Source organism: Ochotona princeps, unplaced genomic scaffold (genome assembly GCF_030435755.1).
Source record: "Ochotona princeps isolate mOchPri1 unplaced genomic scaffold, mOchPri1.hap1 HAP1_SCAFFOLD_127, whole genome shotgun sequence".
Taxonomy (NCBI): domain Eukaryota; kingdom Metazoa; phylum Chordata; class Mammalia; order Lagomorpha; family Ochotonidae; genus Ochotona; species Ochotona princeps.
The window spans coordinates 8,241-35,194 of record NW_026698240.1 but is presented as its reverse complement, the minus strand read 5'-3'; the positions used below and the strand labels follow the sequence as shown (position 1 = coordinate 35,194).

The window sequence follows — 26,954 nt, the reverse complement described above, 5'->3', positions numbered from 1 at the left end:
AAACATCTGGAACATCACAAACAGAATCGGGGACCAAATGATTTCAGGTAAAGCAAAGAAAACAATAATTTCAATGTATCATAATTTGGAACAGTTTCTTAAATGCAGATATGGAAATCTAAAACAGTAATAAAATCTTTCAGCTAAAATTGACTTATGGAAAAGTTGGAAAATTCATTATCTCTACAGAAATTTCATCCTGGAAACATACACATTACATTACACACAATCACAACAAAGCATGACACAAAAACAAAATTACAGCTATTGTCACTATGGACAAACATGCAACAACTCAAGCTACACATTAACCTATATTTAATTTCCTTAGATTTAAAAACTGAAAGAGGCTTTATTTATATATAAGTGTGTGTTAAGCCTTATGAAGAAAACAGCAAACATAAGCAAGGTATTCTAGAAGGCTATTGACACTTCTGTAACATACCGTTTCTTAACGGATCCCTCATCATAGACTCCAACAATGAACAAACCCAGCATTCACTGGGACCTTGTCTGTACTGTCTCACCCTTTTTGTCCCTCCTTTACTGCTTGTTTTTACTCCTGACTTCTGTCACACCCCCTTGCAAATCCTTTTAGGAAATTAGTAGAAGACATACAAAGAAAATTTAAACAGAATATATTCAATTCTTAGATGACTTTTTGTCACAAAAGAATCTCCAAAGTAGTGAGTTCTAACAATTTCTAGTACTCTACCCATCACACGATATATGGCAATCACTCAAAATGTTAAGACAGTGAGCTTGGTGGGGAAGTATCAAAATTACAATCTTCGTAACCCTCACTTTGCCTTCACTAAAATGAGCATAATCATTTCAATTAAAAACAAAACTAATCTGAGGATTAAAAGTTACAATACTTAGCACATAGTGAACACTTGCGCGTTAACGATTTTATGTTGATCTTCAGTCTCTTCATAAATCCAAGGAATTTTGTTTTTAAATCTGCTACAGAATGTTAATGTCCATCCAGAACTCAAATGTTGACACCTAATCCCCTAATCCCCAAAGCAATGATAGTAGCAGGTGATTGGTATGTTCAGGTAGTGCCCTCAGCAATGAGCTCAATGCCATTAGTAAGCAGACCCCAGAGAGTTCCCTGGCCCCTTCTGAAAGGTATTATCTATGAACCTAAAAACGGGCACCACCGACTCTGATGCTTCTAACATCCTGACCTTGAACTTATCAAGCTCTAAAGCCATGAGAAATGAACTTCTATTGCTTTTAAGTCACTCAGTATGTTACACAGCTCAGAGTAAAACACCAACTCAAAGTTATAAGAATTAAATGAGTGGATTAAATTCCTCCATAAAACATCATTCCTTTCTTTCCCACCATGCCTCTAAATGCCTATTTAAGACACAGAAGAAACTTGAAAAGCATTCAAAAGTAACAAATTGCCTGAAAGAGTAAAATTCACAGTATTCTAATAAATTACCATTTTTTCTATGAAAGACTACAATTATGCCCTAAAAGAACAAACAAACGGAAGTCTTTTAAATTAGAATAAAATGTTTACCTTCTCTTCTAGTTGATCCTTCAAACATTGATATTTTAGCTTCAATTTCTTATTCTCATTTTCATTCTGGCTTAATTCCTCTGTCAGTTTCTCACACTGTGACTTCAACTTCTCCAGCTGACAACGATGGGCTTTAGCTATATTCTTATCTTCTGCACTTTCGGCCTGAGAAAAAGTAAAAAAGAAAAAATTTAATGACCACAAATTACACCAAGCAAATTACACACTTTATCAATGGTGAAAGAGTCCAGCTTTTAGCTACCTCAAAGTATTATGTAAAAAATAAACTAAACACCAATAAAATGTTCATTTATTGAAGCACTGATGAGAACTTAGCAAGAATTACTAAGTGACAGGTACTGGACTAGAAGCAAAGGGAACAGATACAAAAGGCACTGAATGAGGAGTGCTTAGTTAATGTAGTAACCAGGTATTGTGGCAATCCAAAGAGATACCAATGCCACTAAAAGGGGATCGAATTATTAGAGAAGCACACCCACAGGGAAAAACAGTGAGAGGGTATTGCTGACTGAGCAACGTCCTCTTCCACACAGGGAGGAAATTTCCTCTGCTACCTCAATTTTAGGAAATAAATTATGAGCATTTTATATAATGTAATTGCTGATATCTTTTTTTGTTGAGATAACAGTATAGATTTTACTAGCCAAGCAACTTAGCAACTTACTATCAGAGTTTACCACTGACTTCTTTCAATATCGTGAAATAACATTAACCAACTTACATGAAATAAAATTGGAAAGAGCTTTGCAAAAATGAACATTAGAATAATCTGTTGTGTAGATGAGATTCAGTGAGTATCCCACAGATGTCAACTTAAAGACATTTCAAATGACAACAGCAATGGAAAGACTTTGTGTCAGGCACTATTCTAAGACCTCTGGATATTCAGATTCTCTTTATCTTATCTTCATAAAAACTTGCCAAGAAAGCCATTATTATTGCTTGACTGCCTCTTTTGTGAAACTGAAACAAAGAGAAACAATAACTTGCCCAAAGGTTTATAATGGGAAAATGCAGAATCAGAAATTGAGCCCCAAAATTCTTTCTGCCATTTATGCATTTGACCACTATGACATATGGCCTCCAAAAAGCACAATATCATAAGGTTTACAAACATCACAGAGAGGCAACTTACAGTGTCAGCTGCCCACAATTATTAACTGTGAAAGAAACTACACACAATCTCATTAAGATATACATGTTTATGCCTAAAATACATCTGCTTCTTTTACTTCTAAGTTTATTACATTTGTTAAATTGCTAACGTGGGACCACAATCATCTGAAAGTTTCCTACACAAAGAATATTTTGTCAGTTCAAGACAATTTATATTTCATTTACCCCATAAAACTCACCTAAGAGCTGATATCATTTAGAACTAACAAAGGAACTGATTTTCTTTTATGAGCAATCTTGTATTCACAGCCCAAAAATAAAGTTACAAAATAAAGCCTGTCATCAGGATAACTGGCCAATCACAGTGTTTTCAACCGGAATTCTTTCACTTTCCTATCCTAGAGAAAGCTCAGGTAAATAAGATTTCCTCACGTGGTCATCAGATGGCTGGCTGCAGCTCGCTGAGAATCTCAAGAGCTGGTGATGTTCATCTCCTACCAAGTTCTTTCCTCTAGGGGGTCTCATTAGACATCCTAAAATCAGCCAGGATGGGAAGCTCTACACCAGGAAATACGGCCTACGGGTCAGACATGTTTTTCCACCAGGCAGCCTACTCTTACACATGTATTACCTCAGCATTCGCTAAGTTTCACCAAAAAAACCTGAGTTATTCCTGCAATTTTTATTAGTCACATTTTGTGTTCAGGACTACAAATTTATGTTGCATTAGCAACAAGACATTCCTTCTCCTATGGAACTGATGAATCATAAAAAGGGCAAGTAATTTGACCAACATCGTGTAGCCAGCAAGTGAAAAAAAGTACATAATTCCAACCCTCCATCCCTGATTCCAGGAAGAGGTGCTCTACAAAACTGCTGAAATCACAATGAGGTAACAGTGGCATATTCTGAAAATATTAGCAGTTCCAGGAGGCCATTGCAATACTTTCAGTTAAGGTAGGAGAAGAATGATGCTGGATAGCAAAAATATACACTCAGCTTGCACAGGGAAAAGTACACAGGTGACAGCTCACATTGTGGTGCAGCCAGTTAAGCTGCCGCTAGGGACGATGGCATCCCATTTCAGAATGCTTATTCAAGTCCTACTGGCTACTCTGATTTCAAGCCAGCTCCCTATGAATATATCTGAGAGGGCAGCAGAAAACGGTTCCTTTCTCAGGGCCTTCTCACCCATGTGGGAGACGCAGACAGAATTTTTGGCTTCAGGATGTTGTGAGCTTTAGATGAATGAACCAACAGATCAAAGTATTTGCGTGTGCACGCAAGCACATGCATATGCCTATTAATCAGACATACACACACACATATATATATGATGAACCAAAACCTAGAAAAAGTAATGAACTCCATGTAAAGCTGACAAATATACAAAGCTACTTATCCAAAGCCTCATTGTGTATACTTAAGTATACTAAATCTGAGTAGGAACACTGTTAACTTCTAATGAATATAAAAAGTAAAAATATAAGAATATATTGAGCATGCTGCAGTGGCCTAGCAATTAAACTCCTCGCCTTGAATGTGCCAGGATCCCATACAGACACTGGTTCTAATCCCAGCAGCTCCACTTCCCCTCCAGCTCCCTGCTTGTGGCCTGGGAAAGCAGTTGAGCACTGCCCAAAGCCTTGGAACCCTGCACCCGCATGGGAGACCTGGAAGAAGCTCCTGGCTCCTGGTTTTGGATCGGCTCAGCTCCAGCTGTTATGGTCACTTGGGGAGTGAATCATTGGACAGAAGATCTTCCTCTCTATATCTCCTCCTCTCTGTGTATCTGACTTTGTAATAAAAACAAATACATCCTTTAAAAAAAAGTAAAAATATAGGAATACAGCAATACAATAGCATGAGATTGAGACAATGGGTAATTTATTTGCTTTCAAAGCAAACAACTGTGCTGTCCCAAACTCTGATTCTTCCTTAAGCTCGTCTGCTCCTGGTGTGTGTGCCACTGCCAGGCCACATTAGAACAGCTACACTTCACTTCTTAGACTCTAGTTCTTCCAACTAAAAAACCAAAAGGCCTTAAGATTTCAGAAGATTCAAAAAAGTATGAGAAAGTCATAATTTTTGACACAGTTCATTTAGCAAGCCTTTATTGTCATTTACTATAATTGAATTTAAAAACTTCTTAAAGAAAACAAAAAAATCAATTTTCCACATTACATGGAAAATTTCAAGCTAAGCAGATCACAGAGCAAGTCTTTTCATTTTCAGCTATTTAAATATGTCAACCCAATAGCCACGGAGCCAGTTATGTAAGTGCAGAACATTGTGCTAACTACTCTAAGAAGCAGGGATATAAAAATGGCTAAGACACAATGCTCATTCCTCCTTTAAAAACAGACAGCCAACGGAAGTACAAGGCAACCTACGCGTGCCGTATCAGAGATATCAATACAGCACAATGGAAACAGGAGAGAGATTTGGATCAATTGCAATCGAGCCTTATTCCAGCCACAGCTGAGGTTTGTTGAAATTTTGTGGATCCATAAAAGAGGTAAAGAATTCATCGGGCCTCCAAGTATTAGGATTTTCCCCCCACATTCAATACTACCAGAGGCAATATAAGATTAGGAAACAATTTATAAAATAATATAGTGTATACAAATTTCATTTTTCCCAATATATTTCTATCATGCATCATAAATACTCTTAAGGTAGCAGCTACACTTCAAACTTTTGCAAAAAGTAATTATAAATGAGCCTTAAGATTTGCCCACTCATTCTATCCAACAGTTATGTGCTGTGTTTTAGAAACTGCTCTAAGTATTTGGGATACAGCTATAAACAAAATACATTCACTATAAACGCAGTGCTTTCAAAGCTCAGTTATTACAGGATTTTCATTTTAACAAAGATAAAAATTCATTTTTCACATGGAGCCTATGATATGCTAAATATTATGGGGAAAATAAAACAGGGTACAGGTAGATCTATCACACCACTGGGAATCACAGTGCGAAATGATTCTATTACACAATGGCAACACCTTAGAAACATTCCCCAAAACCAGAGCTCCATGAGGCATTTATGCAGCATCTCTGATTTGGCAAACAAGAGATAAATCTCAAAAAGCTCCAATTTACACAGCCCATAAGCTGATACCTTAGTTACAACACTAACAAGGAACTGTGATTTGGGTTGTTATGGCCTTAACAAGTCTTTGCCTCTTTATATTTTAGGAGAAAATAAATGTTGAATGAATCAACAACTTACTGCCATCTCTGCCTTTCCTGATCTCCCCAAATAGCTAACTGTTCTTTTTAAATGGTTTCAGTGTTCTGAAATAGGTGCTGCGATAACTCTACCTGGCCCAACAGGCATGAGTAAACCTCATTATTGTTGGTTTTATCTTCCCTACGGTGCCTGGGAATACAGAAATCATCTCTAAACATTTACACTTTATCAACTTCATGAGCCACCAGAAAACAACTCCTTGAGCGTTATCAGGAGAACTCAGTACAGGTACCTTCAGCGTCCTAATGTGATGCTCCGCTTCGGTCTTTTCTTTCTTAAAGTGCTTCATCAGCTCCTGGATATTTTGTTCGTGCTTCGTTTTCACGCTCTGCAATGAGGCTGTGAGATCCTCCAGCTCCCTCTGGTGAACATCTCGTTCTAGCTTTAACTGTGTGATGACCGTAGCTGTTTCTTCATCCTTGCACTTGGCCTGTGTGGTGAGGTCAGCAAGGTCCTTAAGCACCGCTCTCTTGGCTCGCTCTTCCTCAGCCAATTTGTTAGCAAGATCTGCTCGAATGGCACTCAAGTCCTTGATGGACTCTTGCATCTCAAGGAGTTTCGCCTTGTCCTGAGCCTGGCTCTTCCTCAGCTCAGTGATTTCCTCCTCCAGGTGGGCTTTCTCAGCTTTCATCTGTCTTTGAATCTTACTGTGTTTTTTCAATTCACTTTCTAATCTATGGATGTTCTCTAGCGAATTCTTGACTTCTAGTTCAAGTTCAGCTTGATGAGATTCAACATCATTTAACTTCTTTTCCTTGGAGTGAAGCTCCTCCTCTTGAAGGATGCGCTTACTTATGACATCATTCAACTCCTTTCTCAGATTCTCTGTTTGTTGTAAGGCTGTATAAAGATTCTCAGATTCAACTCCTTTCTCAGATTCTCTGTTTGTTGTAAGGCTGTATAAAGCTGGCTTTTCAATTCCTCCTTTTCTTTTAAAATCTATCAGATTAAAAACATGAAGAAACATTACTATTAAATTCCCCCCAAAAGTGCCAGATAATAGAATTTCAACCTACTGAGCCAAAAAAAAATTATTTAAATAATGCTTTGTAATTTTCCATTTTTGAATGACTATTATTTTGAAGATAAAAAGGAGGGGTAAATAGTTACTACAATAGAGTACCATACTGAAATACATTCCAGATTTTTATCAAAACTTACATCAACCAGAACTTTTAAAAATTAGTTAAATCTCATATAAAATAAAGCAGAGAAATGGAGAAAAGAAAAAGAACATTCATCAGAAGTTGAAATAACACACTACCAAAAGTAACAGTTATGTTCATCCTAATGAAACAACTACCAGGAGAAAACTCAAAACAGACATAGGAAAAAAATGAGAAGTATGCGAATACTATCTAAGAGAGGTTATAAAAAAATAACCTTTTTTTAATGTCAACAGTAGATACAGAAATATGCAAAACAGAGGACTGAAGGTACAAATGGCATTTGTTGAAGGGGAGGCTTGGAAGGCACTCCAGAGAAAAGCCAAAGAACAAGATGTCCACCAGCCTCTGCCAGTTGTAAGACTTAGTAACACACCGAAGGACAGAAGCCAATCACTAATCCTCAGAGCCCTGAATCAGCCCTCCATCCGGTCAATCACTGCAAATGGACATGTGGACACTCAAGGCAGCCATGATTCTTTTTCTCTTCAAAACTGGTACCAAGGATACGGTCTACCTGTGCCTGCTTACTAATGCCACCCTGACTTCAGGCTCCCATGTTCCCCATTCAGGGAAAAAAAATGCACCAAATCTGATTTCAGAATTAGAAATAATGAATTAAAATGCAAATATTTCTGATGCATTTCTATACTTTCATAGTATACCTCAGTGTGAAACAATATATGATAAAATGTAATCAGTTAACCACTCCACACAAAGTTTCCTCAAATTCCTCTTAACTTTGGCAAGTCAGAAGAAACAGTACCAAATAAATGAGAAATAGTAAAACCATTTCATTAAGCTGCCAAGTATGGGACAAAGAGAATTGGACTTGATTCTCACTCCAACCATGTAATGTTATGGAAACAATTTACCATCATAATGATAATAACAAAGTTTTTGGGTTGTGACAAACATTAACACGAAAATAAAACAAATTGCGGGGTGAAACTGAAGTTCAAGGAGGAAGGGTCTAAGAGATGTATCTTAAAAACTGCATAAACAAGAATTAACTGGTCCAGTAATTTCCCTGATAGAGAGGTACTCTAGAGCACAGAGGAATAAGTTTACCTTTCAATGAACATAAATCAGAAAAAATGATGAAAATACAGATAAGCTTAAGGGTAAATATTCTTCTTATTATTATTACGACTATAAAAAAATTTCCAAGAATGTTCGTTAGTTAGAACAATATTCCTGCATCACTCTATTAGCAGAGTCAAAAGGACAGTCGGGGTATTAAGCAAGGGTCACCGAATACCAAAACCAAGTTATCAGCTACCACAGAACTTTACATGGAAGCTTTGGAGGAGACTCCACTTTCAAGTTCACTCATGTGGTATAAGGGCTTGGGTCCCTATTTCCTCACCAGCTTTTGGCAACGTGTTATGCTGAGCCTCCAGGAGGCACCAGACACTGTGCCACCTTCAAAGGCAGCATTAACACAATGAATCCTGCTTCTGCTTCAGTCTGACTTCCCCTGCTCCCATCAACTGGCGGGGGGGGGGGTGGGGGGAGGGAGGACAACTCTCTTCTAAGCTTCATAGAATTGACTTAAGACCGCCACATAAACTCATTAAAATCAACTGGACCAATATGATCATGGAAGTTATGACAGGTTCCAAGGATTCTACTCAACTCATCAGAAAAGACAGAAACCAAATGCAGCAAGTGTGGCTATAAGAACATGAGAGAGGAGCTGTACAACAACAGTGCAGCCTCAGCACGGTATCACAGGAAGTGGAGACTGGTGAGCCAGGAGCTGGGGCTACGGAGACCATGGTGGAATTCTAACATAAGAACCCAGACCAGGAACTTGCTGGAGGGAGTGGCACAAGTAACTGCAAACAACGAACTAACCACAATAAGGAAAACTGAATTGTAGACCTGTGGGGAACACAGCTTAGAAACCTACCCCAAAGAGAAGAAGTACAATGAACAAGAGCAAAAGAAAAGACAAAAACACAATGAATATTACTGAAGAGTCCCCTGCAAAGGAGAAAAAACCTTTGCCAATCACAGAGTTAACTGAGAAAGACAGTGAGAAAATGGGGGATACAGAAATCCAAACACTTGTTAAAAAACTTATCAACAATGGGAAGCACATAACACAGGAGTTCAATAAATTTAAGGAACCTGTCACACAGAAAATGAGTCAAATGAAAGCTGATATATCAGAAATGAAGAATACAGTGAAGTAAATTAAAAGTACAGTAGTGAGTCTCCAAAATAGAATGAAGGAAGCAGAAGAAAGGATCTCGGAATTGAAAGATTTTTCCTGTCACCAGGAGGGAGGGAGGGAAACCTGGAAGCAGAGCTGGGGAAGCTAAAGAAAAAAGTATTCAAGAACTGAAAGACACTATGAAATGCCAAATATAAGAGCTATGGGAAGGTGCAGAAGGTGCAGAAAGAGAAGCTGGGTTTACAAACATATTTAATGAAATAACAAGGGAAAATTTCCCTAATCTAGAGAAAGAATTGGGAAACAACACCCAGGAGAGGCACAGAGCACCAAAGGTTTTACAAAAAATGATCTTCACCATGACACATGATAATCAAGCTCTCTTCAATTGAACATAAGGAAAAGATCCTTAAATGTGCATGTGGAAAAAAAATCAATTGACATATTAAAGGAATGTCAGTTAAATTCATAGCAGACCTCTCAAAGGAAATTCTACAGGCCAGAAGAGAATGGAGCAACATATTCCAGATTCTGAAAGCAAAAAGTTGTTGGTCCAGGATAATATATGCAGCAAAGCTTTCCTTCATCTTTCAAAATGAAATGCTTCCACAGTAAAAAGAATATGCCTCGTCCAAACCTGCCCTACAAAGGGTACTTATAGATGTGCTCTTGACAGAGAACAACAATAGCATCCACAAAGCCAAAGGCAAATGTGAAGAACATCCCAGTAAACTAACAGAAGACTAAATCAATGAACAGCCCATTGTTAAAATGACAAGACCAAATTACCACCCATTCATATTAGCCCTGAATGAAATGGCTTAAACTCATCATATGTCATAAGTAGACTGGATTAAAAAACAAAATCCATCTATTTATTGCCTACAGGAGACACATTTCACCAACAAAAATCAGCGGAAACTGTATCTCATGGATTTTTATTTTTTTTAGTAGTTTCATCTCTTCAAAACACTTTCTCATTAAATTCTTCACTGACCCATAGATCATTCAGCAGCATCATTTTCTTCAAGAAGATTCTTGATTTTCTTTTTCTTCTTCAGCAACACATTAGTCATTCAGTAGCATGTTATTTAACTTCATGGCGTTTTCAATTTCTATTTTTCTTCCTGTTGTATTGTTTTGTGGCTTTTCATTTAGAGGATGCACATTCATTAACAGTGTAATGGAGACTGTCATATCCAGAAGCATGATATTTAACTTCATGGTGATTTTTTTAAAGATTTATTTATTTTTATTATAAAGTCAGATACACAGAGAGGAGGAGAGACAGAGAGGAAGATCTTCCATCCAATGATTCACTCCCCAAGTGAGCACAACGGTCGGTGCTGTGCCGATACAAAGCCAGGACCCAGGGGCTCTTCCAGGTCTCCCATGTAGGTGCAGGGTCCCAACACTTTAGGCCGTCCTCAACTGCTTTCCCTGGCCACAAGCAGGGAGTTGGAGGGGAAGTGGAGCTGTCAGGTTTAGAACCGGTGCCCATAAGGGATCCTGGTGCATTCAAGGCGAGGACTTTAGCTGCTAGGCCACCATGCTGGGACCTTCATTGTGTTTCAAATTTCTATTTTTTTCTCCTGTTGTTGATTTTGTATTGTGGCTTTTCACCGAAGGGGATGTATAGTAACTGCAATGGAAACTATCATATCCAGATGTGAGCATACAATGTAGTATGCATCTCTACTTCCAGATCAAAAAAGGACTCCCAGAAAAACTGTTAAGTATATCTTGACAATAGGATGGCTGGACTCTGCCATTGTCCATGCCTGCAATGATGGGCATATGATTGGTTATGAAGAACTATACTAGAGTAATGCTTCAGGGGAATGCAGTACAGGGGTAGAAGTCTTGAGGAGGAGGTAAAAGAAATCCCAGGGCCTGTGGAACTATATCATAAAATGATAATAAAAAAGTAAAAAAGAAAAAAAATTTTTTTTAATTAGAAAAAGAGCATGTGGGAGGAGCCTCAGTAAGGTGAAGGGGGGTGGCTTAAACAAAGAACATTTAGAACAGATAATACAGCTGTCCGGTTATGAGTTAGGACACTCCTACACAGCCCCAATTTAAAATCAGAATATGTCTGAATACAAAATATTATGTCTTCCCAAAATTGGTTTCAGTAACAAGGATATTTACTTTTCTCAAGTAATAAGAAACAGACAGTAGGGTGGTTCAAGTGCAGTCCTTCGAAAGTCAAGCGCTGCTACTTTATCCATCCCAGGATTTCAAGCATCTCTTGGCTTCATTAAAAAACAGGAGTCTGAAGATAGTCACAGACTACGTTGGTCAAGTTTGAAATTTGTCTGGCGATATAGACCATAAGAGCTAAATAACCTCCATTAATTTGTTACTCTTTAATTGTATGGCTAGCAGCAAGAGTGCAAGTTTTCTAGATGTTGTCTTGGGGCCTGAAAATATTAAAACCTCAATATCCTGGACAATGCCAGGGGTTCGCAGCTGAATAGCTTGTCATGAGATAATTCAAAATAATGGATTCAGATTCGTTTTGTCTGGTCAGGAAAGCTTAATAAAGCTCTGAGTGAAAGAATTTTCTAACATTAGAGCAACATAATCGTACCCTCCTCCAGCCCCTTTTAAACGAAAAAGTTCTAAATCATCAGACTCAGTTTAAAAGCCAGATTCAATAGCGCAGGCTTCAGGCGTCCCACCCCAAAAAACAAAACCCTCTCTCTGTTTTTAGTCATACCAGACAGCTGAAATATGAACACAACATATTACAACAACCTACAGACACATTACTGATCATTGAATTCACAGTACCCAATCCTCCATGCTATGATTTGAATATTAGTTGCAGTGTCTTTGAAAGAAGCATGTGTTAACAAGCTTGATCCTGCTAGCCTAATGCTAATGGTACTTACAGAATGCAAACTTAGTTGCAGTGTTTAGAGGTGGGGTCTTTGAGAAGTGGCTGGAGGAGCCTGGCTTATTAGTATACAGCACCTATCAGGGAATCATGGTGGATTTCCAAGGACAGACAAGGATATGGATGCTCACTCATGCCATGCGATGCTTTGTGCTACCTGGACATTCTCCCAACAGATACTGGGATACTACAGCAGGTGCTGCGCCAATGAAACTCCATAAGGTAAATAAAGTTAGCTTCTCCTAGGTGTGCTGTCGTAGGAACCAGGCGCAGATAAACACTATAACCAAAGGCTTCCAACTGCTTAGCAAGGATTTTCGACTTTCCCTTCACAAGGGTAAGATCATACTCATCCCTCATCCCACTGCTGCACCCAAATTCAGTTAATCCTACAATTGAAGGAATTTTTAAAGTCAGAGTTCCTAACTCCTAGAATATCAATTTTCAACACTTATTTATTTATTTGATGGTCACAGCTAGAGAGAGAGAGATCAATTTCTCCAGGCTCTGGGTCACTGGAGGTTGCTGCAACAGGATTGAACCAGGTCAAATCCAGGAGCCAAGTGATTCATCCAGGTCTCCAACAAAGCTGTAAGGATCTAAACACTTGGGTCATCTTCCACCACTTTCCAAGCTATTGGCAGGGAGTTGGATCTGTCAGGGAGCAGCCAGAACATGAACCAGTGTCTATAGAGGAAACTGACTTGGCTGTCAGTGGCATTTCTTCCGCTGACAGACAAAACTTTAGACTGACTTAAATGACAAGGAAATGTCTTACCACTTCAGGCAGAACAGATCCAGACAATATATTAAACCTCCATCTCCACCTCCACAATTTTCCAAGCAATACCTACCTACCTCTTACCTTTATTCTCAGAATGGTAGTAACAAGAGTGCCTCAGTCACTCCAGCTGTAACACTCAGACTTGAAAATCAGAGTTAGAGAGGGGAAGCGAAAGACAATGAGAGGGAGAGCTCCCATCTGCCAGTCCACTCCCCAAATGGCTGAGACAGCCAGAGCTAAGGGAATCAAAAGCAAGGAGGCAGGAGGCTGTTCCAGGTAGGTGTCCCACATGGGGGCAGTGCCCGAGGACTTGAGCCATCCTCCACTGCTTCCCCAAGGCAGGTGAGGAAGCGAAACCAATACCCATCTGAGCTGCTGGTGCCACAGGTGGAGGATTAGCCTGCAACTCGCAGCAGCAGCACTATCAACGTAGTTTTTAATAAAGTACAATCTGATAGGAAAAACTGAATCCAGGAAATGGCTGGGCAACCAAAGGAAAGTAGGAAGATCAAAATCCATTAACCAGTTGTTAATGGTTAAAAAAAAGAAAAAAAGGAAATAAAACGTCCTTGGAAGAACAGAACAGATATTAGACCTGAGAGTTTGAGCATAGTACAACACATGAATTCAAGTATCAACCACTGAAATGGGCCGAAGCAGTCATTTGAAGGTCATCATAAACAGAAAATTAGTATGAACTGCAAGGACAAAAAGCTCAATGGATTGGGGAGCTCGAGAAAATGGCCGACCACGGAGGGTTGATGTAAAGGGGAAGGCAGAGAGAGAGGGCCAAAAAGTGCCAGAAGAAGGAGCAAGTCTAGTTAAAAATAGTATACACGGGTGTGCGAATCCCACAGGACACTGAGGAATCAACAAGATCCACGCAATTTGGAGAATCAACCAAAAATAACAACAAATAAACCAAGGAAGCGCTCAGCGGCCGGCTCAGTCTCACCGCAGCTCGAAAACGGGTGAGTTGGGAACCCAGCGGGGGGGGGGGGGGGGGGAAGGCCGGCGGGAGTTTTGAACAGCCAACTTTGGGAGATCGTTGCACAAGGCCCCGCCAGTGGCGGCTGGAAACTGCAGGAGTGCTGAAACCTCTAGCACTGGTGGCGATATTAGTGACCTTGGTGGGACCCAGGCAAAGACAGGGACGGCTAAGTAACACACATTCCCACATAACGAACGCTACGGTACCGGAAGGGCGCTAGGATCCTGAAGTGCGGTAGCCGGCAGCTACCCCGGGACCACAGCTAAACTAAATTCTGGGCCAACCCAGGCCGAAGGAAAGCGGCCGTGCCTCAGACAAAAAACCAAAGTAAAACAACAACAAAAAAAATCCTAGGCGCTGAAACCTAAGGCTGAAACCTAAGGCGCTGAAACCTGAAACCCAGAAGGGAAACAAAAACAACTCCCTGGGCCAAAGGAAAACAAAAACCTAGGCTAGCAAGACCTCAGGACACCCACTAGGTGGCAACAGAGGTCAAGGGTGAGAATTCAGCAACACCTGGGGCCACAAGCATGAGGCGCAATAGGAGAGCCAGTGAGGTAGATGCAGCTAATGCCATCCCAAAAAGCCACCATAAAGCCTGGTCGATCGCAGAGATTACAGATGAAGAAATTGAAGACGTCTCTGATAAGGCGTTCAGAAAAATAATTATAAAACTCTTCAGAGACAATGAAAAACGATGGGACGAGCTCAAAAATTTTAAAAACCACATAATCACAGAAACAAAATCACTCAAAAACGAGATCCTGGACTTGAAGAATAAAGTTGAGAGCTTAGCCAACAGAATTACAGCAGCAGAAGACAGGATATCCGACTTAGAAGATTCCCAGAATGAAAGCAGGCAGATTATTAACCAACTAGAGTCACAACTACACAAGGCAACCAAGACGATCCAGGAGATGAATGACAACATCAAGAAGTCAAATATCAGAATCATGGGGCTCCCAGAAGGAGTGGAAAGAGAAACAGGCATACAACCAGTACTTGAGGAAATTATGCAGGAGAACTTCCAAAATACCTGGAACATGAGTCCAATCCAAATTCAGGAAGGCCAGAGGACTCCCCACAGGGTGGACCCAAAACGATCCTCCCCAAGACACGTGGTAATCAAGCTACCCTCCAATGAATACAAAGAAAGAATCCTAAGGTTAGCATGATCCAAAGAGAAGCTTACATTTAGGGGCAGGACCATCAGAATCACTGCCGACTTCTCAGAACAGACGCTCCAGGCAAGAAGGGAGTGGAACAAAATCTTTCAAGTACTGAAAGAGAACAACTGTCAACCAAGAATACTCTACCCAGCAAAGATTTCATTTGTATACGAGAACGAAACTAGATACTTCCACAGCAAAGAGAAATTAGAAGAATATGCCAACACAAAACCAACTCTACAAAATCTCCTTAGAAATGCGCTACTCCCAGAGAAAAAGGAAGCAAGCCATAAGCAAGGATAGCAATCAGGGAGATCTCAATAAAGTCCATCCACAGAAACGACAATCAATTACCAACAACCTCAAAAACACAGGCATATGTCACGGCAAAATTATAATTTCTCAATATTAACCCTCAACACAAATGGCTTAAATTCATCACTGAAAAGGCACCGATTAGCAGACTGGGTTAAAAATCAGGACCCAACTATATGCTGCTTGCAAGAAACGCATCTAACCAGAAGAAACTTCAGGAAACTCAAAGTGAAAGGATGGAAACAAATATTCCATGCCAATGGACGAGAAAAAAAGGCTGGCGTGGCAGTCCTATTCTCAGATGATACGGACTTCAAAGTAACAAACGTCAAAAAGGACAGGGAAGGGCGCTACATCCTCTTGAAAGGGAGGATCCAACAAGAACCAATCGCAATTCTTAACATATATGCTCCTAGCCCAGATGCACCCAGCTACGTGAAACAACTACTTTTGGACTTAAAGGGAGACATAGATGAACATACGATAATTCTGGGAGATCTGAACACCCCACTAACACCAATAGATAGATCAACGCAGCAAAAGCTCAACAGAGAAGCCACAGAACTCACACAAACAATAGAACAACTGGACCTAGTAGACATCTATAGAATATTTCATTCTAAGGCCACAGACTACACCTTCTTCTCAGCAGTGCATGGTACCTTCTCCAGGATAGACCACATAATAGGACACAAAGCAAGTTTAACTAACTACAAAAATATCAGAATCATACCATGTACCTTCTCAGACCATCACGGAGTGAAACTGGAAATCAACAACTCAAAATGTCCCAGGAAACATGTAAACTCCTGGAGGCTGAACAATATGCTACTAAACGAACAATGGGTTAGAGAAGAAATTAAAGACGAGATCAAAAAATTTATGGAAACCAACGAAAACCCAGATACAAATGTCCAAAACTTATGGGACACCGCCAAAGCAGTGTTACATGGTAAGTTTATTGCAATTAGCACGCACGTCAAAGCTCAAGAAAGGCAACAAATGCAGGAATTAAGCACACACCTCCAGGAACTGGAAAAGCAACAGCAGAAGGACCCCACAAACAAGAGGAAACAAGAAATTATCAAAACAAGACAAGAACTAAATCAGAAAGAAATTAAAAAAACCATTCAGAAAATAAATTAATCAAAAAGCTGGTTCTTTGAGAGGATAAACAAAATAGATACCCCACTGGCCCGACTGACAAAGAAAAAAACAAGACAAAGCAAGAATTAGCAGCATCAAAGATGAAAAAGGCAACATAACAACAGACACTACTACCATTAAGGAAATAATTAGAAATTATTACAAAGAACTATACGCCAACAAATCCGATAACCACTTGGAAATGGAAAGATTTTTAGAATCCCACCAATTACCAAAACTCACCCCAGAAGCAACAGAAGACCTGAATAAACCCATTACTGAATCAGAAATAGAATCAGTGATTAAAGAGCTCCCAACAAAGAAAAGCCCAGGCCCAGATGGTTTTACCACAGAATTCTACAAAACATTCCAACCAGAGCTAGCCCCAATCCTTTACAAGCTCTTCAAAACAATAGAAAAGGAAGCAGTTCTTCCAAACTCATTCTATGAAGCCAATGTCACCTTAATCCCCAAACCGAACAGAGAATTAACAGAGAAGGAAAACTACAGACCGATCTCCCTGATGAATGTTGACGCTAAGATTCTCAACAAAATCCTAGCCAATAGAATACAAAAAAACATCAGACAGATCATCCATCCAGATCAAGTAGGTTTCATCCAGGGAATGCAGGGATGGTTCAACATAAGAAAATCCATAAATGTGATACATCACATCCAAAAACTGAAAAACAAAAACCATATAATAGTATCAATAGATGCAGAAAAAGCCTTCGACAAAATTCAACACCACTTCATGTTAAAAACCCTAACCAGGGTGGGGATAGAAGGAACAATCCACAACATAATCAAAGCAATATATGAAAAACCCAATGCCAGCATCATACTAAATGGAGAAAAACTGGATCCCTTCCCACTGAGATCTGGAACAAGACAAGGCTGCCCACTATCACCACTGCTATTCAATATAGTCCTAGAGGTACTTGCAGAAGCCATAAGACAAGACAAAGAAATCAAAGGAATCCAAATTGGAAATGAAGAAGTCAAGCTCTCACTATTCGCAGACGACATGATTCTCTACATAGAAGAACCAAAAAACTCAATACAAAGACTCCTAGAACTCATACGAGAATTTGGCAGAGTGGCAGGATACAAAATTAATGAACAAAAATCAATAGCCATGGTGTATGCAAATGGCCGCAAGATGGAAGAAGATCTAACCAACAAGCTACCATTCAAAATAACAGAGAAAAGCATGAAATATCTGGGAATAAATTTAACCAAAAGCGTAGATGACCTTTATGAAGAAAACTACAAAACACTCAAAAAACAAATAGAACAAGACCTCGAAAGATGGAACAACATCCCATGCTCCTGGATAGGCAAAATTAATATCATCAAAATGTCTATACTACCAAAAGCAATATATACATTCAATGCAATCCCAATCAAATTACCCACAGCATTCTTCATCGAACTGGAAAAAATCATACACAGATTCATCTGGAAACACAAAAAACCACGAATAGCCAGAACCACTCTGAAGAACAGACACTTAACAGGGGGAATCACAGTACCGGATCTATGGACATACTATAGGGCAGTGGTCATCAAAACAGCCTGGTACTGGCACAAAGATAGAGAGGAAGATCAGTGGAGCAGAATAGAAACAACAGATGGAAACCCACACAGATACGGTCAATTAATCTTCGACAAAAAGATAGACAACAACCCAAGCAAATGGAAAGGTCTGTTCAATAAATGCTGTTGGGACAACTGGTTGATAGCCTGCAGAAACAAAAAGATAGACCCACATCTCTCACCATACACCAAGATCGAATCTAAATGGATAAAAGATCTAAACCTACATCCAGAAACCTTCAAACTTTTGGAAGAAAATGTTGGAAATACACTGGAACACTTAGGGGTAGGCCCTCACTTCCTAAAAAAGACTCCAAATGCAGTAGAAATCAAGACCAAAATAAACAATTGGGACCTCATCAAACTAAGAAGCTTCTGTACAGCTAGAGAAACAATCAACAAAGTAAAAAGGCAACCTACAGAATGGGAGAAGATCTTTGCACACTACATAGGAGATAGAAGGCTGATCTCCAGAATATACAAAGATCTCCAGAGAAACCAAAACAACAGAACAAACAAACTGCTCAAGAAATGGGCACGGGAAATGGGCAGACATTTCACAAAAGAACAAACCCAAATGGCAAACAAGCATATAAAAAAATGCTCAAGTTCCTTGGCAATAAGGGAAATCCAAATGAAGACAACAATGAGGTACCACCTAACTCCAGTAAGGATGGCACACATACATAATACCACCAACACTTGCTGACGAGGCTGTGGGGAAAAGGGAACCCTTCTCCACTGCTGGTGGGACTGCAGACTTGTACAGCCTCTATGGGAATCAGTTTGGCGAATACTCAAACAACTGAAAATCAGCATACCATATGATCCAGCAATAGCACTCCTAGGAATATATCCAAAAGATCTCCTACACAAGAAACCAACATGCACGCCTATGTTCATAGCAGCACTATCTACAATTGCAAAAACCTGGAAGCAGCCAAAATGCCCATCAATAGAAGACTGGATAAGAAAGCTATGGTTCATCTACTCTATGGAATACTACTCAGCTATTAAAAAAAATGAAATGCAGTTCTTTGTGGACAAATGGGCCCAACTGGAATCCATCATGCTAAGAGAAATGAACCAATCCCAAAAGGTTAAATACCACATGTTCGCCTTAATCTGAGATGAAAAGATGACAACTTGAAAGATAGTACCTGTATATTGTAATATTAGTGCAATCTCTAACAACCTGTATCCAATGCAATAAGATAATGCGATATAATCTATAAACCAACAATTAATGTCAGAATACTTAAGATCTACATCAAAAAAGTGTAAAACCTACTAAACCCTCAATATGCTATGTTAACCTGTAATGGGGAGGGAGTGCAGGGAAATCTTTCAAGACCATAAAAAGAGTGAGAGAAAAAAAAGTACAATATAGCTTATCAAGGTCAAATCTGGTATTTCATAGACAGCAGACTCAATGCGGCACTAAACAACAATAAAACTACTATACCAATGCATGAGGGGGGAATCGGGTGCGATCCTGACAACCTCTTAACAGGAGGTCATGTGCGTGGAGCAGGGGAGCACTCCAGAGTGGAGCAGGTGGTAAGGAGGAAGCTTGGATCCCAACCATGAAGACTCCCAGATCTTCAACACAAACTACTAATACGAGCAACAAGGACTATACCCCAACTGCCAAGGAGGCCACAGGGAATTGGATGCCCTCGGAGGCCGAGTACTCTGAGGTCACCCACCCCCAACTGGAGCTTCCGCAGCGGATGGAAGAAGTCCAAACACTACCGTGCAGAAACCAACGTCATCGGAAAGACAGCCAGAAGCCCTGAGTGGTCAGCAGACACAGAAGAACAATTAATGTCCTTCAGGACCAGGGAGGAGAGCTTTCTCTGGTCCGAGCCTGGCTCCACCTCTGGACCCCGCCCTCCCTCGCAGTGACCATCGGGATTGCTTCGAAAACCCCTCACAGCAAACAAACAATCATACAAACTAAAAAAAAAAAAAAAAAACCCTAAAATAAATAGACAAACAATAGAAAGTAGAGCTTGAAATCTGACAGGAAAGAGCTGGCATGGATTGGCTCATGCCTTGCTGGGTGGGACACAAAGATTGGTCACTCCTCACCATGGTGTTGAGGATTTCCCTGCACACCCCTCCCCCCCCCCCAAAAAATGTTCTGCACCTTAAATGTTGACAAATATCTTGTTAGAGTTACAAGCCAGTCAGGATTATCCCAAAATCTGCCAAGATCAACAAAATTATACTTCAACACAACAAATGGCTAAATACTAAAATGAAATAGACATGAGACAGCTGAATGGTACCCAGTGGCCTTTTCGGGGTATATAGCAGCCGGTCCGGTCCTGTATATAAACTAAAATTGAGATGTCAATGAGCTAATCATAGGTTGTGGTTAGGACTTGTTTTTTTGTTATTTTGTTCTTTGTTTTTTTTTTTTTATTATTTTTTTTTTTCTTTACCATACTGGTTACTCAAAACTATGTCAATTCCTTAATATTGCAAATTGCTGTTGATGTTATATTGGGACTCTTAATTGACTGTGATGATATTATACCAGCTCTGACTTCGGACCAGAAATGGTCTCCCCAAGAAACTGTTCAACCCATTTGGACAATAAGTAGCTGGACTCTATGCTTGGTATATGTTTGCAAGGAAAGAATCTTGATTGAATTTGAACTGTAATGCTGCATCAAGGTGGAGGAATCCACTGGGGGGAGGGGAGGGGGAGGGGGATTCCCAAAGCCTATGAAACTGTCATATAATGCTAAATATTAATTAAAAAAAAATAAAGTAAGAAAAAATTTCAAAAAAAAAAAAAAAGCTCAATGGATTGCTGCCTTGAAATCTAAAGTCACTAAACACAACAGCAGGAATTACACAATGTCAAAATCCATAAGGATTTTGGAAGGGTGAGGGGTGACCATCAGTAAGAAAGAAGAACAGAAAAAAAAAAGTTCTAAACTTCTAAACTGGCAAGCTCAGCTTCCAAGGAAAAGGAAACAAAAGGGATAATAATAGAAAAAGAGCACGAATAAAGCTATGCAAAATCCTAAGGATGGTAATGCCTTAACCCTTGATGTTTCTGGGAACAACAGACAAATGCTTAAAGGCCTGACCCAAACTATGTAAGGATGCTCTTAAATCTAACTGAAACGTAGATGGTGGTGAACCTTTTAAAAAAAATTCTATTTCTAGATGGATTTTCCTAACAGGTCAGTCCAGTAGCTTTTCTGAATTGCAATATACTAGCATTACATACGCATTCCACAGGTAAAGCACTTCAGCACTGGGCTTTCTCACTCTAAGCCATTGAAATTTCCAGTTTACAAGCACATAATACATGTAGCTGTTTTCTCAGTGGGAGGGAAATACACAGAATGAAAAGACGGCAATTTAACAGTCTTGAAGTCAAATGTTACCAAGCAAAAAGCTAACACTTAGGCAAGCCAATTACTCCAACAATTCAGAAGATAAAAAAAGACAGACAGACAGACAGACTGACCAGGAAACACTGCCATTACCAATACTATAAAAAAAAAAAACCATGAGAGCACTGGGAAACAATCAAAAAGCATGCAGAATGATCAGAGAACACCTTTAAATGCTTTCCTTTATCAGTGGCAGCTTTTCAACTTTCCAAAAACGTGTTCTTCTATACATCGGTAATGTACATCATGATTCCCTATGTAAATATCCATGCTATTATCATTTCAGAAAGTATAGAATATGATTTTCTGTTTTTTCCTACTGCTGTAAAATTATTTGAAACATAATATGAACTATGTAATATAATTATTTCATCTGTAATATGATAATTATCTAATATTACATACCATTCAGTAACTAATTAATTTTATATAACATATCTGATAGTTTACCAACATATCACAAACATATGTACCTCAACAGAAAGGCACAAATCAGCAATTTGGAAGGGAATGAAAGCTTTGGCCTCTTAATATGTCTTTTAGGACAATATATTAAATTAAACAATATTTAATGTAATATTAAAGAAGATACCAGATTATAGTAGAAAAAGAAAAATGGATGTACAAAAACATTGTGCAAATACAAAGGACATACATTTTTACTTTTTAAAATTATGTAATTGTTTATTTTAAAGTGAGAGAAATAGAGACAGGGCACATACCCGCATTAGCTAGTTCACATGGGCCCACAAACATCTCCCACATGGGTAGGGAGAGCTCAGTAACCTCAACAGGAGGACGCTGGAGACAGGAACAGCCATGTTTCACACTCAGGTGCTCCAATACAGGCAGCAGGTATCATAATAACTAAGCCAAGATTTATTTTAATATATACTTCCAAATAAACCCCAAAGTCACTTCTGCAAGTAATTAGTCCTTTTAAAAATGTTAACTACAATACTATTGGCTTACGGAGCATTTGTGTTTTTATTAAATACTCAATATTCCTTAGAGGTAATGTTCAAGATTTTATTTTTAAATACTCTTTTTGCAACATTATTTATCATGTATATTCACAGATTTACTGGACACTTGAATTTTCAGTGAAACATTTGCTATCCCTTCTTCCTTGATTAACCACTGCTCTGTGATGTGCTGCATTAATTTTAAAGGCTCTTAAAAGGAGAAATTACAACGCCTGCTGTGATAACATGATACTATCCTAACTGTAGCAATCACTTTAAAACTACTTCTTTGGGCCCGGCGGCGTGGCCTAGCGGCTAAAGTCCTCGCCTTGAAAGCCCCGGGATCCCATATGGACGCCGGTTCTAATCCCGGCAGCTCCACTTCCCATCCAGCTCCCTGCTTGTGGCCTGGGAAAGCAGTCGAGGACGGCCCAATGCATTGGGACACTGCACCCGCGTGGGAGACCCGGAAGAGGTTCCAGGTTCCCGGCTTCGGATCGGCGCGCATCGGCCCGTTGCGGCTCACTTGGGGAGTGAATCATCGGACGGAAGATCTTCCTCTCTGTCTCTCCTCTGTATATATCTGGCTGTAATAAAATGAATAAAATCTTTAAAAAAAAAAAAAAAAAAACTACTTCTTTACTTATCATTAGCAATGCGAAGAGATAAAAGTAATTACATCAAAAGTATTCTGATAAATGATTGTTTAACAAGTTTAATATTCTGAAAATTTAATCTAGAAAACTCTCAGCACACCGTGGATTAGGATACTGTCTGATGACACAGATCCTTCCATATTTCCTCTAATTAAGGAAAGTCCCTAGAACATTCTCAATCAATCAGTATCCTCAAACCACCCTGCTTTGCAACTAACTCCCTTAAAGGCAGCCTCAATGAACCAGTTGCCAGACCAAGCTGACTCAAGCAAAAAAAAAAAAAAAAAAAGTACAGCAATTTCCAGTTATCCAATCAGTTCACAGTCAAGTCCGATGTATATTTTTCCTCAGGGCAATCAGCCAGTCAGTGTTTAGCAAATGGATTAAAATGGAAAGCATACCACCTGGCCGACAAATACATGGAAAAGAAAAAAAAAGTGCTCAACACCACACCACCAGTCACCGCAGCTGGAGGAAACTGTCTAGATTGCCTGGTGCCTAGGCAAGTGTTACACGACTGGGGGGAAAAGCCAATAGCTGACTGGCATTGCGGGCCTGGTTCATAACAACTGTGAATACGTTCCTATTCGTTAATATTAAACCCCCATGGAAGGGGCAGTGGGGAGCAGACAGCTGCCACCTGCTTGCCAGGGTCCTTGGGCAAGCTTTCAATGTGGACAGAGATGCAACCCCAGGCCACCCTGGGCCAGGCTGCTACACTCACAGGAATACTCAAAAGCCAGGGCTGTCGACAGCACACATGGGAGCTGGAGCTTCAGATGTGCCAGAAAGAAGGGTCTCAACAGCTCCCCCCATAAACCATTCCAAGGGCATATGCGAGTACCAGTGCTGAGGGCAGTCGGGCCTGACAGAAATCTACAGGGCCTCCCCAGGCCAGGCACCTGGCAGCACACATGAGAGCCAAGACTCACAGTGAGTCAGGCAGGGACCCTAAGGAGTTGGTCCACAGGGGCTCCATGGGCCACACAACAGCACCCTCTGGGCAAGGAGGCCCACCAGTGGCTTTTGGCATCGACAAGCAGCATGCCAGCCTCAGACACATCAGGATCTCTGATCTCAGAACCAGTAGGTGTGTGCATGCATTGGACTCCTCGTTCCACACACTACACCCCTGTGCAAAGAAGCCTACGACATTTCAGAGTAATGATGAAGATGTGGGACACCTAGCCAGTGGCACTGATTAGAGTTCTCCAGCTAAGGAGAGGGAGCCATTAGATGACACAGAGGGTTCTGAACCCAGAATAGGCCAGCCCTCTACTCCTAAGCAGCCGGAAACAACTATGGAAGATTTGATTCACTCTTCAGCACCCTTAGATTAAGGGTTGGAAATCCTTCCGATCAATAAAACTACCCTACCCTCGGGATATACTTTCCTCACCAGGTACCTGCCACCACATCATGAAACCACTCCCCTACCCCAGAAACTGTCCACGTGGAGGGGCTATCTCTTCCTTCTCATGGACATGGAAAGAAACGGCAAAAACATTTCCCTATCTCCTGCCTTTCCCCTCTGACCGAGCCCACTCTGAACATGCCCATCATGTATCTGTGATCGCCTCACCTTTTAAAGAAGCTTTAAAGAAAAAAGTCACCAGGGAAATGCAAATCCAAACCACAATGAAATATTACCAAATTCGAGGACGTGGAAAAAGGGGAACATCTATACACTGGGTGGAAATGTAAATTATCGCAATCACACTAGAAAACAGTGTGGGGATTTCTTAAAAAGGCAAAAAGACTTGCCATATGATCCAGCAATCCCACCACTGTGGTATTCTGTGACTATACCAAGACAGGAATACGTTGTGTCAAACAGCTATTTATCTGCACCACCATCAGCAGTGCTGACAATATCCAAACCATGAAATCAACCAAATTTGTTTATCATCAGATGAATGGGTACCAAGAATGTACATACACATAATGAAATACTATTCAACTAGAAAAAAAATAAAATTCTATCATATGCAGCAAAATGAATGCAACTGGAAGACATAATGTTGAATGAAATAAACCAGACATAGGAAAATACAGTATGCCCTTATATTTGGGGGGCTAAAATTCAAAAACAGATTAAAACAATCAAAACACAAAAAAATCAAAACAAAAATACCCATATGTATCAATATTTCCAAACACAGTTTGTCAAACTTCAACACCCATATCAAACTAATTGATAAGAAAGTTATACTACTGCATTTTAGAGATCCATAATTATTTTAAAACTTTCCCTATGTAGGCAGTGTCATCCTCCTACTCGATTACTGTTTATAACACTTGTCTATATTCCTGATAAACAAGGTTCATTTTTATTTAAAAAAAGAAAAGGAAAGCCTACCCACAGTGAGCACAGTGAGCACCTCTTCCGTTTTCTGAGAAATTCCTTGTAAAAGGCAAAGCATCTTTACCATGACAGCTCATGTACAAGTATCTGTCACTCCTAAAGTGATGACAATTGATTTTAAAAATATAACTGCATTACATTTTCTTTTCTTTTGCAAGGAAATCAACTTATCAAAACGATTATAGTCTTCTGTAATGTTTGAGTTCTTCACAAGTGACAAATGACAAAGCTCAAATGATAAACCAAGATGAAACATCAGTGAAAACCAATCATGACTCTTCCGCTTACTATCTCATAGACCACCCGGGCTTAATTCAACCCACAGATACAGCTAAGAACTATAGAGAAGCATAAAATCCATCCAAAATAACTGACTATACAAGAGAAAAGTTCATGTGACATGCATACAAGGATCAGTGAAATGCTTTCTGTTGCTGCCGAAAGGGCATAAAAACAGATTTAAGGAGGCTTATGATCTTGTGACACTACAGAGAGAGCTAGTTAATGTCACTCCTTTAACTAAGCCTATTATATTTGTTGCAGGAAAAATAGACCAGTAGTAACTATTGCATTTTTTAAGTGCTTCTATCTCACTAATACCTACTCTGAAATATGTATAATCAAGTAAGATTTTAAAATAAGGATTTTAAAAAACAAATAAGATGTACGGGGGAAAACGATGTGATATTCTGGTAGATGGTGACACAGTGATTTTCTTCCATTTGAATATTAGGATATCAACGATTAGGTCGATTTATGGGGACGTAGAGCTGAGGAAGGAGAGAGTATGACTCATTTAAAGGGATAATTCGGGAAAAGCCATAGAATGACAAACCATTGAAAGAGCCTTGAAAAAATAAATTATTTTTTACTTGATATAGCCAAGACAGAAAGACACTTCAAAGACAACTGAGAGACTGTAGAGCCCGACACCCAAGTGTTTGTTCAAGCAATGGAGGAATCGAATGTTAGAGACAGCAGAACCTGCTCCCCAGGAATTTGACATCTGTACCTGATTGTTCTTTTCTGTCAAGTCATCAAGAGTTTCAGACTGTTTCTCCAATGCTCGCTCTAGTTTCTTATGCTTCAGTTTCCACTGCCTGATGGATTCCTGGGCTTTCAGCTTCAGGTCTTCTCTGCGTCTTTCAGCCTCCTCCCTCAGGGCCTCCGACTGCCGCAGCTCAGCCAGGTACTGTTTGGCCTGCTTGGTGGCATCCTCGGCGTGCTGCGTCAGCTCCGCGATCTGGAGGTCAGCTCGCTTGCGCTCAGCCTCGCTCGTCTCAAAGTGATTTTGGATCTCCCTGAGCTGATTCAGCATGTGCAACTGTTGTTTTTCCCTGCTCTCCAACTCGTGAGTTAAATT

At 39.8% G+C, this 26,954-nt stretch overlaps 1 protein-coding gene across 1 annotated transcript; it reads right to left on the bottom strand.

Moving 5' to 3' along the window:
• Window positions 1-1,314: 1,314 nt before the first annotated feature.
• LOC131479074 (centrosomal protein of 128 kDa-like) lies at window positions 1,315-26,954 on the bottom strand (the record flags this gene model as incomplete). The annotated part of the gene is made up of 5 exons (XM_058659687.1): window positions 1,315-1,368; window positions 1,538-1,702; window positions 6,165-6,747; window positions 6,798-6,871; window positions 26,604-26,954. Coding segments are annotated over 5 exons (1,227 nt in total), but the record flags the coding sequence as incomplete, so codon positions are not given.